General features: G+C 41.6%; 3 protein-coding genes across 7 annotated transcripts; all 3 read right to left on the bottom strand.

The window, feature by feature from the left end:
- Positions 1-1,091: 1,091 nt before the first annotated feature.
- Positions 1,092-4,496, bottom strand: creg2 (cellular repressor of E1A-stimulated genes 2). Its single transcript, XM_046403181.1, has 4 exons — positions 3,945-4,496; positions 2,062-2,231; positions 1,417-1,530; positions 1,092-1,299 (listed from the first exon to the last, which is right to left on the bottom strand). Exons 1-4 carry the CDS (start codon positions 4,479-4,481, stop codon positions 1,158-1,160), a joined length of 963 nt encoding a protein of 320 aa, XP_046259137.1. The 5' UTR covers positions 4,482-4,496; the 3' UTR covers positions 1,092-1,157.
- Positions 4,497-4,885: 389 nt separating this feature from the next.
- Positions 4,886-11,767, bottom strand: cracdla (cracd like a). 4 transcript variants are annotated; one of them, XM_046403176.1, is made up of 11 exons: positions 11,555-11,765; positions 11,291-11,349; positions 10,275-10,334; positions 9,829-9,973; positions 9,606-9,741; positions 9,356-9,517; positions 8,625-8,873; positions 7,393-8,536; positions 6,133-7,187; positions 5,502-5,625; positions 4,886-5,400 (listed from the first exon to the last, which is right to left on the bottom strand). In XM_046403176.1, the coding sequence occupies exons 3-11, from the start codon at positions 10,321-10,323 to the stop codon at positions 5,201-5,203; spliced, it is 3,264 nt and encodes a 1,087-aa protein (XP_046259132.1). In that variant the 5' UTR covers positions 10,324-10,334; positions 11,291-11,349; positions 11,555-11,765; the 3' UTR covers positions 4,886-5,200. The 4 variants fall into 4 exon arrangements, 3 of the variants coding, with proteins under 3 accessions (XP_046259132.1, XP_046259131.1, XP_046259133.1); XM_046403175.1 differs by lacking the exon at positions 11,291-11,349; XR_006844633.1 differs by lacking the exon at positions 11,291-11,349 and having other exon boundaries at positions 5,261-5,400; positions 6,126-7,187; positions 11,555-11,767.
- Positions 11,768-14,138: 2,371 nt separating this feature from the next.
- Positions 14,139-16,522, bottom strand: mitd1 (MIT, microtubule interacting and transport, domain containing 1). 2 transcript variants are annotated; one of them, XM_046403908.1, is made up of 7 exons: positions 16,228-16,522; positions 16,033-16,137; positions 15,733-15,869; positions 15,156-15,242; positions 14,942-15,054; positions 14,752-14,812; positions 14,139-14,620 (listed from the first exon to the last, which is right to left on the bottom strand). In XM_046403908.1, exons 1-7 carry the CDS (start codon positions 16,370-16,372, stop codon positions 14,525-14,527), a joined length of 744 nt encoding a protein of 247 aa, XP_046259864.1. In that variant the 5' UTR covers positions 16,373-16,522; the 3' UTR covers positions 14,139-14,524. The 2 variants fall into 2 exon arrangements, with proteins under 2 accessions (XP_046259864.1, XP_046259865.1); XM_046403909.1 differs by having other exon boundaries at positions 16,033-16,134; positions 16,228-16,520.
- Between the last annotated feature and the right edge of the window lie 154 nt (positions 16,523-16,676).

Genomic DNA, 16,676 nt, shown 5'->3' with positions numbered 1-16,676 from the left:
GGTTTTGCAGCATAGCCTCCTTTTATAAAGACTGATCTGCAAAGATCGACGCCTTCAGCGCCCTGAAATGTATTTTCACAAGGCTTTCCGTTTAATTAAACAGGAAACATACACAGACGACTGAGATATTAAATACATCGCTCATCTTCTCCTGTTACAGCATCTACGTTGCTCTGATGGCAGATTTGAGACTTTTGCTGATGTGGAAATGTAATCTGCCGTCGTGACTAGAGACCGATGTGTTTAAGTACCATCAGAATTCTGGTAACTGTGGTGGTTTGGGGAGTCTTGACTCAGGCTATCAAGCAACTCATAATTTTTCTATTTTCTTGAATAAGATATATTTTATTACCTTAAATCTGTTACTACGGGTTGAAATACCTAAAATTGAGGAGTTTACCTGACATACGTGTTTAATTTGAAGGTTGTAGCACACCGGAATTACCAAAAGACTCTTCAGACACACTTTATCATTTTTCACAAAGCAGCAGCGACTCTTTTAAGAACAGAAACAGCGCCACCTTGTGGTCAAATCATGCGTGTTTAAAACTTTCGGAAAAATAACAAGACAGCCCTACCACTTGGTAGGTCATTAGATACCAGGAAACCAAAATCATAGTTGCTTCTGAAATTTACTAGATTTTTTTGAAACTATAATCACATTTAGCTTAATATTCATTCATTTTTGTCTCAAAATTAAAAAAACAGCTCAGAAGCGTTAACATTGCATTTCTGAAGGTTTAAATTTTAACTGAACACAACAAATTAGTATTTTCTGCAAAGAATTTGCACAGCAATTGTGTGCCAACATTCATTTATTTTTCAAACAGCACACATCTTTTAATTCAAAACCCATAAAATCAGTGTTTATAGAGAATGTGTGAAATGACAGAAATTTCAAAGTCTGCAGCCATGACTGTGCCTATTAAATTTAACTAGCTTATTGACTGTGAATACATTCACATGCCAAACACAGAAAACCAATTAAACTGTGTGACAAGCCAAGTTGAGGAGCAAAAAAGATATTCACTTTCAAAAATTAAAACAGCAGCATTTGAAAAAGATTTTTATAATGTTCTCCTGGGTACAACATCTGTGGTGTAGATGGTTGAAATGATCTGTACAGGCAGACATGATGCAAAGCGAGGGCTATTTTCTCAGAAAGGCGTAGCTTTAAAGTAGTCCTCTAGTGGAATGAGTGATATGCCTCCAATCCAATTCTGCAGCCAGACCTGGATCAACTCGAGCTTCATGAAGAACCACTTGTGTCCCACTGGCCACTTTGCCATCACAGGATGTCTATAAAAAACAACAACAACACAACACATGAATGTGCTAAATATTGTTATTCGCCCTTGTTTTAAGTTTTGAAGGAAGCCATCATGCATTCACACACGTCTTGCATTACCGAGTTACCTTGAAAACACTGCTTCCTTTGCAAATGCGAGCTCCTCTGGGGCCACCTCCACCATCTTGCCTGTTAGCGTGAGTCGAGCACATCTTGGATCCTCTGGATCATAGACCATTTGCCTTCAAACACAGGGGGCCATGTTACAGTTGCGACACACACATAACAGCTTTTCTAAGCCTTTCACCAAATTGCAGTCATTTAACTCAGCTGGCAACGGTTCTAGGGCTCAGAAAGCTTAAGGTTTGCTGTGTGTCAACAGATTTGTAATAACTGTACTGGTATGTTGCTTGAAATTAAGCACGAATAAAGCGCAAGATCACCTGACATGATAAACTCTTTGAGCTGGTACTGTTTTATTACTGTATTGTGAGGCTGGATAGGACCCCTGTTATTAGTTAGTTAGACCTTGGTTATTTTATTTTTGTTATTCTTTGCTAGATATTACTCACATATTTTTTGTTTAGAGAAGTTACCACACAGCAAACCTTGGAGCCCTGAAGTATTTCAGCAAGAAACTTCAAAACTTCACATACTATCTACAGTGAGTGAAGAACTAGAAGTTAAGAGGGGGCCCAGCAGTTAATCTTTTCCTTGGAAACTTATAGAAAATTAACCTGGACATGGAGGTACATTAAAAGTTTTGCAATTACCTGCAGAATTCTCCTTCAGCTTCTGAGAAAGTGAGAGAAGCAAAGGGATTACTTTTCAGGTCCGACACAGTGTTGTCCATTGGAGTCACATAGAAATAGATGACTCCAGTGCTGTTGTCCAGTGGTCCATCACTCACTGAGAAGATGTTCCCAAAGGGGAGACCTTTGATCTGTATAAAAAGTATGACATTACCAAAAACATGTCATCACAAGGGTCTAAATAGGTATGAATCATTTCCTATTGTAATAACAAACTAAAGTTATAGCACACATGCAAATATCCTCAACTGCAAAAACTATGAAATGAAAATGAGACCAGCCACAGGGAAGGGGAGTCAGAACATGAATATTTGTGTTAATTCTGTGGTTCAGTTTAATCAGTATCTGCAAACACTGGCAATTCCCCCCTCTGCCAAAAATGTGAGAATAAAGACCTGTCTGTTACGGTGTTCTGTGGTAAAACCTGCAGCTGCTTCCACCCTATACAAAAAATGTGTCTAAATGCACATGTGTACCCAAACTGAGATCTTGAACTGCAACTTATGCTTCTTCTGAGCATGAAACTCAGACTTGATTCCACACATAACGTGAATGAGTTTCTTCAACATCTCCTGCACACCAGACGCCACTTCAGCCGTCAAAAACTGTTTACCTTCCAGGTGGAACACTTGACCCAGAAAACACTGGTTCCTCTTTATAGACCGAGGCACAACATGCCTCAATTAGACCTGACACAGCATACATTCATAATACTTCTACTAATACTAATCTGTATAATGGCTCCTACAGTTTACATATTTAATTCCTGAATGTAAAAGTCCCCCGTGTCCCTGTACAAAAATCTGTTAAATGCTTAGTTTAATGTTTAATGAATGAATAAAACTGAAAATATTTAGATTTAAAAAACAACAACAAAGAAACTTTTACAGAGTCTAGTTGGTTACCCAGCTGCAGCTACCACTAATGTCATGCACCAAATTTTGTTGAATGGATGTTGGATCCACTACACTTTTTTTAAAAACTAAGAGCATTTAAATTTGACTATTTTGTCAAACAAAATCTATAAATAAATAAAGGTTAGATATTGGGTTCAGTATTTCCCCACTTGAATTTTATCTGACGGTGTGGAGAGGGCTTTGAAAAGACAAAAAAAGTTTAATCTCTGACAAATAGGGTAAATAAAACCACTCACAAACAAAAAACATACAAAATCCGAATCAGAAACACCTCAGCTACATGGTGGGGTGCACTTAGAGGTGACACAAATAGTTTCAAAGTAAAATTCAATTTACCAAAATATAAAACTGCTGTCGTACAGATAAAAGTCCTGTATTCATATTCCACTTGAGTAACAGCACGTAAGGTCTCCAAGGTCTCAGAGGTGATCTTATATTCCACATAATAATTTGTGCACACAAGTTTTTACGGGCAATAAGATAAAACTTTTGAGTTCGTCAGAAGTTTTCTTGTTTGCTTTGTTGTGGGATAAGTTACAACTTTATCATTTTCATTAGCATGTGGAGACCTTGCTTAAATGCCAGCCACAAAACCAGTCAAACTGAAAACACCTGAATGAATGTGCATGTCTTCCTCGTGTAGGAAACAGTACAGTGTTTCTCTCTGAAATGTTATGGAGCATAAAGTAGAAATACCTCACAGTTGTACAGCCCTTTAACAAATATCTACAGCCCTGCTTCCACTGAGGTCATCTCAGGGTCAATTTAGATCATTATGAGAAGATTTTTATGCTCGTTGCTCAGCCAGTCCTGCTTTACATATGGAATTGTATCTGTAATGTTAACTGTTGTGACACAGGATGTCTCAGTCCACAGAAATCTCTTCATATTAAATTTAGGACCACCTCTCCCTGTGTGCATTATTACCTTGTCTTGAGTTGAGATGGTGGCCAGATGTCCCCAGTCACTGTAATGAGCTATGTATCTAGCAGTCCTGGCTGTCTCCTGGTGAGGGGGAGGACTGCTGCTAGCGGACTTCTTCACCTTTTCCAGCCTGTATGAAAAGAGGCGAGAGGAAAGCTGCGTCACGTCGTCTCTTTCTGACTCGACTAGCTCTCCGGGGCTCTCCACGCTGTCTCCGAGGACGTTGGAGGACTGGTAAGCCTGTTTCCACAGCCCCGCGCTGTCCACCAGCAACGCCGGGGCCACCTCCTCCGACAGGTCCGCGTCCTCGACGACATCGTTGGAAGGGACCACCCAGGACACCGAGCTCCTCAGGGTGTAGCTTTGACACAGACACAGGAGGCTGGCAAACAGTGCCAGTGGGAAATAACGGGCCCTCATATCATTGAGTTCGGACAATGGCCGCCCCTCATCCAGGCTCTTGTTTACAACCTCACGTGTCTGTGTTTTTGTAACACGAGGAGATTTCGCAACAGACAGCAGGATAACAGCGACCCCCATTGACAAACCAGCGAAATTTTTATAATCTTTTTCAGAATTATAGAAAAACGTCCAGATATTGACATTGAAAGACCATAAGTAGTGCTCAAGTATTACTTTGAGGTACTGGTAGTTACTAAAGTATATATGGAAGTGTGAGTAGGCTGCTAATCATATTTTATACTTCCACTCTACTGTTTTACTTTTACTATTTTACATTTATTTCCCATCTTTGTACTATTGCCTCATCACAACTGGTTAAATAAAAAAATTCTAGTTTAAAACATTGTTATTAGTATATGGAGAGTTTTGACAGATATATCTGATGTGTTAAGTCAACTTCTTTTTTAATATTTTTGATATTTTAATTCAGTCATTTAGAATATTTCCCTTGGCCATCTTACATTAAGACACATGACACAAAATGAGGAAAAAACATAAGATCAGAAACTTTATTGTTTAGCATGAACTATCAACAGCATTGACATGCTGAATCACATAAAACATGTGGTGGAGAGGGATCATAATGAACTTTTCAAGATACTTGCTCTCTTTCTGTCTCTCATTATAACATTAACACTTTTAATTTAAATAAAATTCCATACACACACACACACACATGAGCCTCGACAGAGTCAACACCTTGCTGACAGGCTCGCTAAAAATTCAGTATAACAGTCTGCCCGCAGTGCTGTTGTATACACTGTTTGGATTGCCTGGTTGTCTGTCTGGTTCCTCTTTCAGTCCATGGACTTATCACTCCAGGCCATTGATTTTCTTTTTGCCAGTTCCATCCAGGACGGCTGACCGCTGTCAGACATGGGCTCCAAAGCTGATGGAATTGTGGGTGATGATGATGATGGCGATGAAGATGATGGCACATTTTTCCGCAACCATTTGTCCTCACAAGGCCTCTCTGGAACTTTTATCGGAGTGGACTCTGAAAGAAAAACAGCTGTGTCAAGTTGCTGCGCATCGATATACTGAATAGCAGTTGGATTTTTCTACAGTTGTAGTTGTAATGAATGTGTGTCAACACACCTGCAGGTTTTGCTCCTTGTCTTCCCTCTGGTTTTGTGTCTTTGCTTAGAGGTGTGATAGAGGTGGCTGAGGCAGGAGTTTCACCTGATGTTTGCACCTCTGTTTGAGCTTTCTTCACTCCCACCTGAGGAAAACTGTGAGTTAGATCATCTGTTCAGGATAAGTTGTCTAGTCCCTAAAGAAAAAAATCTAATGATATTCCATGTGTGGTTCATTGTCAACAAATCTCACAAAAAGGTACGGTCAGTTGTTATTGTAGTCCTATATTGTCCTCCAAATGTTACTAGCTGACATGTTAATTCACTGGATGAACATGGGCTGTAGTTTGTTTTAAAGTGGATAAAAAATAGTCTCCACAAGTGCATGATGTACTTGTACAGTGTACAGCTGTTTCAGGAAATCTGTGAGACATTTTAACAGAAGAAAGAACAAATGGACTTAAGACTGAGTGCCTCAGGACAGGGAAGGATTGAGAGACTATTGACTGTTGCACTTTTGGTTTCTGAATGTTTACAGATTTGTATACAATAGGAAAATACAGAATATAAGCTTGTAAATCAAACAAAGCATACTTTGTTTGATTTACAGGTGGACGCAGTATGAAAGATGATTACAAAGGAGTACCACAAACCCCCTTGGTTCCAGGTGGAGTGGTCCACTCTGCCCGTTTTTCCAGAAAGGCAGCCTTCTCGCTTACTGACCCAGCCCAAAATGCTCGCCTTCCCGGCAGAGATGTACTCTCTTTTTCCTCTATGGTGGTTTCTCCTTCCTCTCTTCCCATGGCAAGAACTGGAGGAGGAGCTGTAGCTGATGAGATTGTAGAAACTGAAGCTGATGAGATTGTAGAAACTGAAGCTGATGAGGTTGTAGAAACTGAAGCTGATGAGGTTGTAGAAACTGAAGCTGTAGCTGAAGTTGTGGATTTGAGCTGGCTGGCAGGGTGAGGACCTCGACTGCTCCAGGGGCGTGGCTTCTGGCCCGAGGAAAGGTAAGACTGTGCAAGAGACTGTGTGACACTCTCTTGTGCAAACTGTGATGGGGTCTCTGTTTGTGCAGAAGAGTGCACGGGAGACTGTGTTGTCTGTATCTGGGACTGTCCAGACTCAGACTGTGAGGCAGTTATATTTGGGTGTGACTGGGGTTCATTGGTTTGCTTTGATGTTTGTGGTTCTCTAGAGGTGTTTGACTGAGCAGGAGATGTCATTGATGTCTTCTGTTGCACTGAAATGAGTGATGCTTTGACAGTCTGTGCTTGACTTCTACTCTGCACTGTTTCTGTTTTGACTGCATCAGTTGATAGATGATTTGCAGCCTCTAGTGTTGTTGTACTTTGTTGTATTTTTACAGTCTGTGTCTGCATTTGTGCCCCAGCCGGTATCTCTGTTTGGTTCTGTGTCGGCACCTGTGCTTGTGGTCGAGCCACTGCTTGCACACCAGTGAAATCTCTGGGAAATCTACTGGTAAAAAGCTGCTGGATGCTTCTCGTCTTTTCCATTGCCAAGCTCATCCAGGACACCTCTGATGGAGTTGTTTGGGGGGCAGGCTGGGGCTCCTGAGGTGCTGGGTTTGCTGTTTCAGCGTCTTTTGGGCTTCTTTTTGTTTGGAGCTCTGTTGCCATGATATGAGGATCACAGGTCGATGGCAAGTTATGCTTGACTGGAAGAGAGAAGCCAGGTTTGGCAGGATCTAAGGAGTGAAGTACAAAGGTCCCCTGTGATCAGTAAAAATCTTATCACTCTAGAGTGATTATTTACTTTGTGAAAATGCCATTGTGAATCTGTACAATGTTTAACCCTGCAGAGAACTGGAGAAAAGATAGTGGCACACTATGAAGTTTAGGTGAACTTCAGATTAAACATCTTCTCTCAGTGGGACTAATAAGATTTCTTACCTGGTAATCGGAGTTCTCCAGATGTGGTTGAAGTACAAGAGGTGTTTGTTGACAGTTTTTTACTCATGTAGCTGCCATTATCGCTTATGTCATGTCTTTTTTGTTTATCACATTGCTCCTCACACACTGACTTTGACTGTTGGTTAGAGGAGGCATCAGACCGAACTCTAATCGACTGAGATGTGGAACGCAGTTTAATACCAAATGTCGTCTTTCCTTCATCCTCCTCAACCTCCTTTGCTTCCACTGCCTCTTCCACCACCTCCTGGCTGCTCTCCACCTCTTCCATCTCAGCAACGCCCGTATCTGTGGTTACATTTTTAGATGGTGTTACTAATTCTACTTTTTTGAGGCTGTCCCTCCTGTCCGGGGGAACTGAGCTTCTCTGTGGAGTTCCCTCTTGCATTCCCATTGTAAAGGGTCGGCCTCTTGGCTGTAAGTCTCTAAGTTCTGCCTTTTCCTTCATGCTTGAAAAGGGTTTGTCTTCCATCCGCTGCTTGGCTTCAATCTGTTCTAGCACACCAGCAAAACTGCCCGACCGGGGTCTTTCTCCGTCTCGGTTTTTGGCAGCGGTGATGGAGAAATGGAAGGTCCCAGATCCAGGGGTAGATCTCTTTATTCCTCTTGTGCTTTCTGTCTCATCTTCAACCTGCTGGTGAACAGAGGAAGACTTGAATGCCGCCGCTGAGCCGAAGGCAGTGGAGAGCTGGTTGGAGGAGACTTCAGTCATTCCAGCCTTAAGAGTATTTCTCCTGTTGTAGGACATCACTGGTGTCTCAAATCCCCCCTCTCTTTTGTCCTTCAGTTCTGACGGTATATAGGATGAGTGTGGCCGTTCACTGGACATTACATCTGCTGGTCTGTGAGGCTTAACTCTAAGTACCTGAGGGGGTACAGGGGGTATGCTCTCAGGGATTGCTTGGTCCTGTTGGGAAGAAGTTAGGCTGGATGATGTGGATATTGCCTCTGGTGTAATTGGCACCACCTCGGGGACTTTTGAAGGAACACACTGAGATATAATAGGAATGGCGGCCCCTCCTTCCTCTGTCTCCAAGGTCGCCTCCTCTTGAGTACTACACACTTCTTTCACAGACTCAGGGTGGTCGACATTGTTTGTGGTGTGTAGGTTAGACCTTGAGTCAGTCTGTGAACAAGGAGATAGAAGAAGGTAAATGAAATGCAGGAAGTGTGTTCATCAATTTGGTCGTGACAAACACAGTATATTCACTCACTGCAGTGAGTCTCCTCTTTGTGCTGGCCCTCTGGTTTCTGGGCTTGACCAACATCCGGTGGCGTGCAGCAGAGGTATCCAGGCAGGGGGTGAATTGGGCTGGAGAGCTGAAGTCCAATGGGCCCTCAACAACAGAAGAATTGGAGGGGACTGAAAGAGGCAAAGGATTGGGTGGAGTTTGGACCGCAGATTTGGCAGGTGCAGGTTTGGGAATGGGTGAGAGTGGATGAGAGAAGGACTGGGATATGGTCTGAAAAGAAAGAAGAATCACAATATAACACTGCAAAAACAGGGTGGACATGATGACACTTTAAAAGGTGGTCACACAACAAATCATTTTTGTATTACAACAATAAAACTTTCTGATTCTGATTCTGATATTAGAGTATAAACTGAATCTAAAGCACATCCCAGTTCTAATCATAGACTTGAACCCCCGAGGAACTACGATTGGTAAGTCCACAGTTTAGAGGAACATGTTGGGTTCACATAACTACAGACAGACAAGAACAGAAATGCACACGAAGAAACACAAGTGGATGCGCTAAATATTGCATTTACTGTACTGCTAAGCAGGCGTAAGCAAGATGTTTGCATTACTGTTGCTACTCTCTGAGAGTCATATAGATGGACTTGAACCAAAATAGTTAGTGAAAAGTAAAGTACTGACTGTGAAATGGACAATATGGCACATAACTGACCATGTATGTCTGAGGTAGGATAAACATTCACCTTTCTGAGGGCTCCCTGTGTTGTGATGTCACCTCCTGAGATCTCTGGGGGGCTGTGGGGAAGACCATCATCCTCAGAGCGGCTTTCCAGATCCTCCGGTCGTCTGACTGGCAGAACCAAAGGCGGTGGCCCCAAATGCATCTTCTGTAGTTGAAGCTTCATCTATGAAACAAGAGCACACGTGTTTTCAAAGGAGCTGCATTTTTAAAGGGCCAGATCCCTGCAAAACACCTAGGATAAAAGTCTGTACCTGCAGAGCTTTGATCTTGCTGTGAACATTCTCCTGGGATAAGACTCTGGCTGGTTCATCATTTGTCAGGACCTGATCAGCCAGAAAGATGCTGTCATGAGACAACGCCCGTGATCCCATCATCGCCTGTGAACATCTGTGGTAGCAGAAGGTGAATGAAGCCATAGACTGGAAACAGAAATGGAGCTGTAGAGCAAACATTTACTATAATTTAGAGACTCACGCCAAGTCTTCCTCTGATCCAAGTCCCTTTTCTGCCGTAATGTCACTGGCAGACTGGCTGAGTTTGGCATTTCCCTCTGCCTCTGCCCTCTTACGCCTTCCAATGAGACGATTTTTCAGAGACTTGAACTTGGACTTTTTACGTCCTAACAGAGATTGCGATGGAGACAGATCCAGGTCACAGCAGCTCACACAGAATTCACATAGTTTCCTCTCGACACCCTGTATAATCTCTGATAATCGTTTTTAATTATTCTATTATTTCATGTTTTACGACTCATGTTGAAGATAATGATCTATCATTGACAATAAATGGTCCTTGGTGTGTGTAGTTATGTATTTTCAATTCTCTGCTGGGGTCCTTTATTTTGATTGCTTGTTTTTGTCAGACTTGCTTTCTCTTCAGTGTAGTGCTTTTATGCAAAACCACAAAGCAGATAATCTCACCTGGGATGTCCTCAGTGCTTTCTCCTGTATCTCCACAGAAAGACTCCATGAGTCTGATCCCTGAAAGAAATGCAGATGACAGGAAGGTTGTAAAGAAAAGCACCGATAACCTCATACAGTTTTTAAAAGCTTTTGTCACATGCCACAGGGGATCTAATGAGGTGTGATTATGCCAGTGGTATGTTCTCTGTTCTCTGGCAGGCACACTTATGCATTCGTGTGTTAGCCTGAAGATGCGACACTGGGCCTGAGGTCCAAAGGTTTATTGGTATTATTAGGAACAATACAAACCTTTACTGTTGCTAGGTGGGGTATGTTGAGAAAACACTGACACTGTGATCAACAAAATATACTCAAAGAAGCAAAGAGGTGCATACAGTAGAACACACAATTAACTGTACAATCATCAAGAAAAATACACCTGAGCATGTCAACATCACATCGCACTGGTAGAAGTATACATCAATATCACACTGTTACAAAGCGCTCCAGCCTGGCTAACGTCTCAGGTTTTGTGAATAAAGAAAAAGCTAAAATCTTGCTCTCAGGCAGCTTTACTTATGCGACACTTGACTGACAAACATCCGGATTGGGTTGATGTGTTACTTGATCAAGAGCCATGTAGAGGGCTTGTTTCCTTTGTTTTACAGACTTTACTTTGTAGCCTGCCGTGGAGCTAGTGTTCTGTTTGAGATATGCACACACCATTTTCTATGGATCACATGGCTCTGCCAGTGCAGCCAAGGATCTGCTGTCAACAGGACATGATCCCGCAAAGCATGGGTGCCTCATGTGACATGACGTGTCAGGTTATGGATAGACATGCAAAGTCCATGCTGTGCTTCTCATATCGCCTGCTCTCAGAATACAAACACACCCTTTTGAAAATTATATAATCCTACGGACAACCTATAGGGCAGAAAAAAGTTGTCATATTTGACTTCCACAACATTTGAATCTCTTTCCTACCACAATAGCACTGAATGACGACAAAACGCTCAGGAATCAGGCCTCACCTTAGAGTTTTGTCTTCCACTGAGCCAAGCTATAGCCCCAACAGAAACACAGGATAATCCTGTGGATTATTAACATTGCAGAGAGATCCTCGTAAGATTTCAAAACGGCATAATCCAAAATAACAGCTTAATGACAAACTTCCCTTGGTTCCTATCGCAGCACAAATTTCACCTGACATTCACAGGGAAAGTGCTTGTCCTTCTCAACATGACAACCTGCTAACACACACACACACACACACACATTCTCCTGAGGGAACTTACCCAATGTCTAGCAGCAGCACCTCTGCTCCTCTTCTTCCTGTTTGTCCTCTTCTCTAAACCGAGTTGTCTTATCTCGGGCTATGTCACTGTCCTAATGTCTAAACCTCAGGCTCGTCCACATCTGCAGGCGGAGGGAGATGCAGAGGCAAAGCAGCGAGGGAGGTGGAAGGAGAGAGGAAAAACAGGCAGGCGGGGAGAGGGAGAGAGAGAGAGAGAGAGAGAGAAGGACACTTCATGACAGGGTAAGCAAATGTACAAAGAGAAAAGAGGACAGAGGAGAATGAGAGAAAGAGAGAGGAGGGAGGGGAGAGATACTTTATTACATTAGTGGCACACTGTGGCCCTCTGCGCTAAGCTCCTTATAAAACGCTAACCTGATTTTAGGCCTAGAAATGAGAGTAGAGGGAAAAAAATAAAGCTCCAGCTGGAAAGAGGACAGGCATACATGAATTACGGCTCATAGGGCTGTTTACACATTACACCAGGTTGCTTACACCCGTGAGCGATGACAGAGGGGAGTCCATGCATGTGTGTGTATGTGTGTGTGTGTGTGTCTTAGAAAGTTACATATTAAAAAAACAACAAAAAAAAACAGCCGCTTCGCCCCCTGGTGAGATACGGAGTTCAAATCTAAACATACAACAAAAGCCCACTGAAGCTAAAGCAATCTTTTATAACCTTCTGTGTTTGTGATTATGTAAATATGTGGATTTTGAATTTGTAGTCCTCACATCTTTATAGTCATTCACTTTTATCAAACTTGTCTCCAGTAAGGGCCCACTGGTTGACATGTTTGCCACACAATAAAGACACAAAAATGCCATAACAAGTAAAAGTAAACACATAGATATTTTACAAAGAGTGAAACGATCCTTGTGTGTTGCAATAGTGAATCAAGCAACTTTCTACACATTCACACAGGACATGGAAGCACTATGTAGGCCACCGGGCTCCAGTCGAGAGGGAGGGCAGCAGGAAGCGGAAAACAAACGTCTGCATCCACTTTTTGTGTGTGTGTGTGTGTGTGTCTGGGTGTGTGGCTGAATAGCATCTCTTATGAGGCTCTTCATCACACAAATCCTTATCTCTTCTACTGGAATATAAACCCAGCCGGTGACATCTGGATTACATGCAACCAAACACATGGCGCATGTTAAACAGATCACGGTGACATGAGTGCCTGGTGTGTGGTTTTGTTTAATTCCCCCATTCGTGGATTTATTGACTGTTTTGCGTATTCGTAAGACACTAATGTATACAGGCTCATCTTGTCTAATAATGTGATGAAACTGAATTATAGCCTACTGCATGTGTGCAGCCCTCACTGCTTCTTGTGCTGCAGCCTTCGTCCTCTCCGCTAAAGGAACATGGAAGTGCCGATGCCTGTCACAGTTATGGTCATCTGTGGTCTATGCGCTTTTCTGATGGATTATAATTTCTTCCTCTGCCCAGATGAGGGTTGTGCATATCGAGATTAAGGCCGATAGATAATCCGATCACAGCACTGTTTGAACTCATGTGGAGGACCATTCATTCAAAGTGTTTCCCATGAAGGCACAAAGAGGGAGGTATTTTTTCATGGAAAAAAAATGAATAAATAAAGTTTCACACACACACAGTTGCTGCATGCCAAAGCAGATGCATTTTACTAATTTGGATTCTTTCAGAAAGGGTTAGAACTGCCCTGTTAAAGTGGTTTAACCCTTCACAAACAGTGTGTCTCGATCCAGCAGCACCAGAGACTGTTGTGTAAAGGAGAGGCACAATAAAAATTATGTCTTTATATGTATCCTAAACTTAATACAACTGCTGCTGCTGGAATGAGATTGAGTAAAAATCAGTGAGAGACCGTGGTTACTGATATGCTCTTTGCAGTCAGCAAACTGGAATATAAACCAAGCAATAAAGTTCATTATTGACCTTGGAAATAGTTCAGCTTTTGAGCCAACATGGACGAGAAGTCCAGTAATCCTCAGGTTTGTGCAAAGTTTGAACATCTACCATTCATGACAACTGAGAGTGCTCACTCTGCTGATGAAGGCAGCGAGGCGGTCAAAAGCTCTGGAGCCGATGACTTAGTGGGCCTCCATTAGAGATTGTTTTGTTAATTAGAAATTCTAGATAGACAGAAAAAAAGATGTTTATTGAGGAAAAAGAATATTTGCACATCTCAGTTGTTAAGTGTAAGGTGCAATATTTTCAGTGTTTCAAGTAATCCAAAAGTATTCAGATTAGATGACTTTTATTTTTTAAATCTATGGATTAGACTGATGATTACAAAAATGATCATGTAACTTCAGTAACTGAATACCAAATAATCTGACCCAACTCTGCATACCACTATATACCACAAATCAAATTATATATAACTAGCGGTCTGCTGCAGTTTGTGTGGCATAATAAGACGGTAAGATCAGACTTTACTAAATCAAATAGTTTTGAATCAATCTTACACTTTTATAAACTATGTATGAATTTATTTTGAACTGTATATTTTACATATGAAATGCTGATTTTAATGCTGATTTTGGACAATCAATCTCAAAACAAGGTTGAAATCAAATAACAAAGCAGAGATGTGTTATGGAATTATAAAAGCACTTTTAATATAATTTTAAAATGTTTTATTTTTCAACCAGATGGTTGGATGACACCCCTTAAAATGCATCTTACCTGCAGACAACCTTAAAGCATCCACATGTAGCAGAAAAGAAAAAGGCATATAAAAAAGTTCAGAATAAAGAAAGTTGAAATCTGTTTTGCATAGAATACACATAAGACTGAAGAAATGTCAAATGCATCACACCGTACAAGATCATACATTTGGATGAAATTAAAAAGTATTTCGAAATTCCAATTCGTTCACATAACTGTATGTTAAGGTAAAAGCAACAACACAGCAAATGTGTCGTTTTGAAGGCCTGTGAGTCGCATGAGATAGAAAAAAATGAAACCAAAGCTTTATGAATCTCATAGTGTTTTGGTGTGTTCGGTATGAAAAATATCTACGGTGGTCTCCTGGCACTGCCTGAGGTCATAGTCACAATATCCAATGGAGAATCGTCCCTGAAAGATAAAATGAACACTTCTTACAATCAGAACTCAACATGCTGACTCATAAACATGCAGGACTGTGTCTGATGATGGCAGCAACACAAAAGGATGGATATTAATTAGCATAAAGTCTGAAGCCTCACCTTAGGTCTCTTGAAGTAATCCAGTCCTCTTCCGATCTTGATGATCCATCCATTGTTAAACCTAAAAACACAATTAATTTTGGATTACTGACTTATAACAAAGCCACAGTCACTGAGAGTCGAGTGCTAATGTGTTAATACAGTATGCTGATTTGGTGTGAAATCCTTCATGTGACGGTGGCAGCTGCACCTGATCTCCCTGTCATGGATAGTGGAGGAGTACTGTAGATCCAGGGTCACTCCCTGAGCGCCGAGACTCTCTTTCAGCTCAGCCAGAGCGCTGCTCTGTTGGCCGCCGTCCACCTGGAGCACAGGGTGAATGGCAGTGAAACAACAGCACAAACTGAACAGAGGCGACTGCCACGGCTGTCACACATTCACTGTGACGTGTGAAAATAACCTACATCATCCTGTGTAGTGAGAAGATGGATCTTTTTCACTTTGCAGGGTGCCTTTAGAAGCATCTCACAGAAACGCAGGAAGTTGTATAGCTGGAGCAGAGAGAAAAGGGTTTGTTCGACAAGTTAGGGTGAGTTAAGCACAGTTTTATGTTGACATTAAAATACAGCGTTAAGCTATAAACATTTATGCAAAGGTACAGGGTGCTTTGCCCACAGGTTTCAAGACTCTGATTAATGCTTTAAGCATTTAAGCCACTGATCCATGACAAATACCAAATATTTGCTGGTTCCAGCTTTTCAAATATAAAGACTGACTGAATTTTAAAGCTGGTCAGACAAAGTTAACTTGAAAACATTGCTTTTGTAACCTGATTAAACATAAATCAATACTTAAGCACCATATTAGCTAAAATAATATATTTTGACACCATATAAGAATTAATCAAGTAACAATAAAGATAATCAATAGAGTGACTGAAAATAAAAAATACTCAGTAGTTGCAGCCCTAAACAAGGCGAGACAAAAAGAGCCAAACCTACACAAGGAAACACTGAACGCTGGAGAAAACAAAGCTCTTACTTGGTGGATGTGCCGTATGTATGGATCTTCTACCCAGACCTCTGTGAGTAAACTGCTGATGTATGGCTTGAATAGTGCCTCGTAGCTGTAACCAGTAGCATCCTCAGCTATTCTGATCTGCTCATGGTATTTCCCATCTGACAACAGAGGGAACACAGGAAGAAAACACAGGAACACAAAAATTACAGGTCGCACAGACAACATCTTACAACAATAAAACCCCAAACGCAAAAAGACACCAAAGTGGGCTTCCTGCAGGTCCCAATGTGTTCTTCGGACTTAAGAGACTGTGTTAATTACCTTCTTTCATCTGGTTCACATGCGCTTTGATTTGCTCAGCTCTATCCATGTAGCCCTTTATCTTATCCCTGTAATGCCCTCTCTTTGAGTCATCTTTCACAGCTGCTGGCAGGAGAAAAGAAAGAGTCCGTTACTGGCCGTGTCTTCATCATGCTGCCCCTAATGTGTATATGTCTAAAGGAGGGACATACAGACCTTTCAACACGTCCATAAGCAGCTGGATGCCCTCCTGGTAGCAGACAAGAGACTCCTGGAAACGGCCGCTCTGGTCCAGCTCCACTGCCCGCTTCAGGACGGAGATGGCGGATGTCTCCATCCCTGACACATGATTTTGTGTCATTGTTCTGTCTATCCTTCGTCTTTTTAGTGCTTCTAGAAAATCAAAAGTATGTCCATGCTTAACTACCGTAAGAAAAGTCGCTAAAAGTAAGAGCACCACCTTCCTTGATTGATAACTACACAGGTGCACCACAAAAATAACTCCTACTGAAACTTAATCCCGGAATAATGGTCTAAAGTGCCGTTTTGACAAACATACACATAAAGTACCAACGTTTCAATCACATATTATTAAATTCGAATAATTTAGTATATAAGACAGTATCTAATAGGATATTTCCCTGTTTAAAATCTTAAATGAAGTC

Source organism: Scatophagus argus, chromosome 11 (genome assembly GCF_020382885.2).
Source record: "Scatophagus argus isolate fScaArg1 chromosome 11, fScaArg1.pri, whole genome shotgun sequence".
NCBI lineage: Eukaryota > Metazoa > Chordata > Actinopteri > Scatophagidae > Scatophagus > Scatophagus argus.
The sequence above is the reverse complement of the archived record's forward strand: the minus strand, read 5'-3'. Positions and strand labels throughout refer to the sequence as shown.

Coding starts and splice junctions, on each gene's coding strand:
- mitd1 (XM_046403908.1), bottom strand. CDS start 16,372: ATGACACAAAATCATGTGTCAGGGATGGAGACATCCGCCATCTCCGTC. Junction 15,243..15,732: donor ACATACGGCACATCCACCAA/GTAAGAGCTTTG, acceptor TCTCTGCTCCAG/CTATACAACTTCCTGCGTTT. Junction 14,621..14,751: donor ATTACTTCAAGAGACCTAAG/GTGAGGCTTCAG, acceptor TTTATCTTTCAG/GGACGATTCTCCATTGGATA.
- creg2 (XM_046403181.1), bottom strand. CDS start 4,481: ATGGGGGTCGCTGTTATCCTGCTGTCTGTTGCGAAATCTCCTCGTGTT. Junction 1,531..2,061: donor GCTGAAGGAGAATTCTGCAG/GTAATTGCAAAA, acceptor CTGTGTTTGAAG/GCAAATGGTCTATGATCCAG. Junction 1,300..1,416: donor AAGGAAGCAGTGTTTTCAAG/GTAACTCGGTAA, acceptor TGTTTTTTATAG/ACATCCTGTGATGGCAAAGT.
- cracdla (XM_046403176.1), bottom strand. CDS start 10,323: ATGGAGTCTTTCTGTGGAGATACAGGAGAAAGCACTGAGGACATCCCA. Junction 9,974..10,274: donor AAGCACTGAGGACATCCCAG/GTGAGATTATCT, acceptor AATCTCTGTTAG/GACGTAAAAAGTCCAAGTTC. Junction 9,742..9,828: donor GGATCAGAGGAAGACTTGGC/GTGAGTCTCTAA, acceptor CTGCTACCACAG/ATGTTCACAGGCGATGATGG.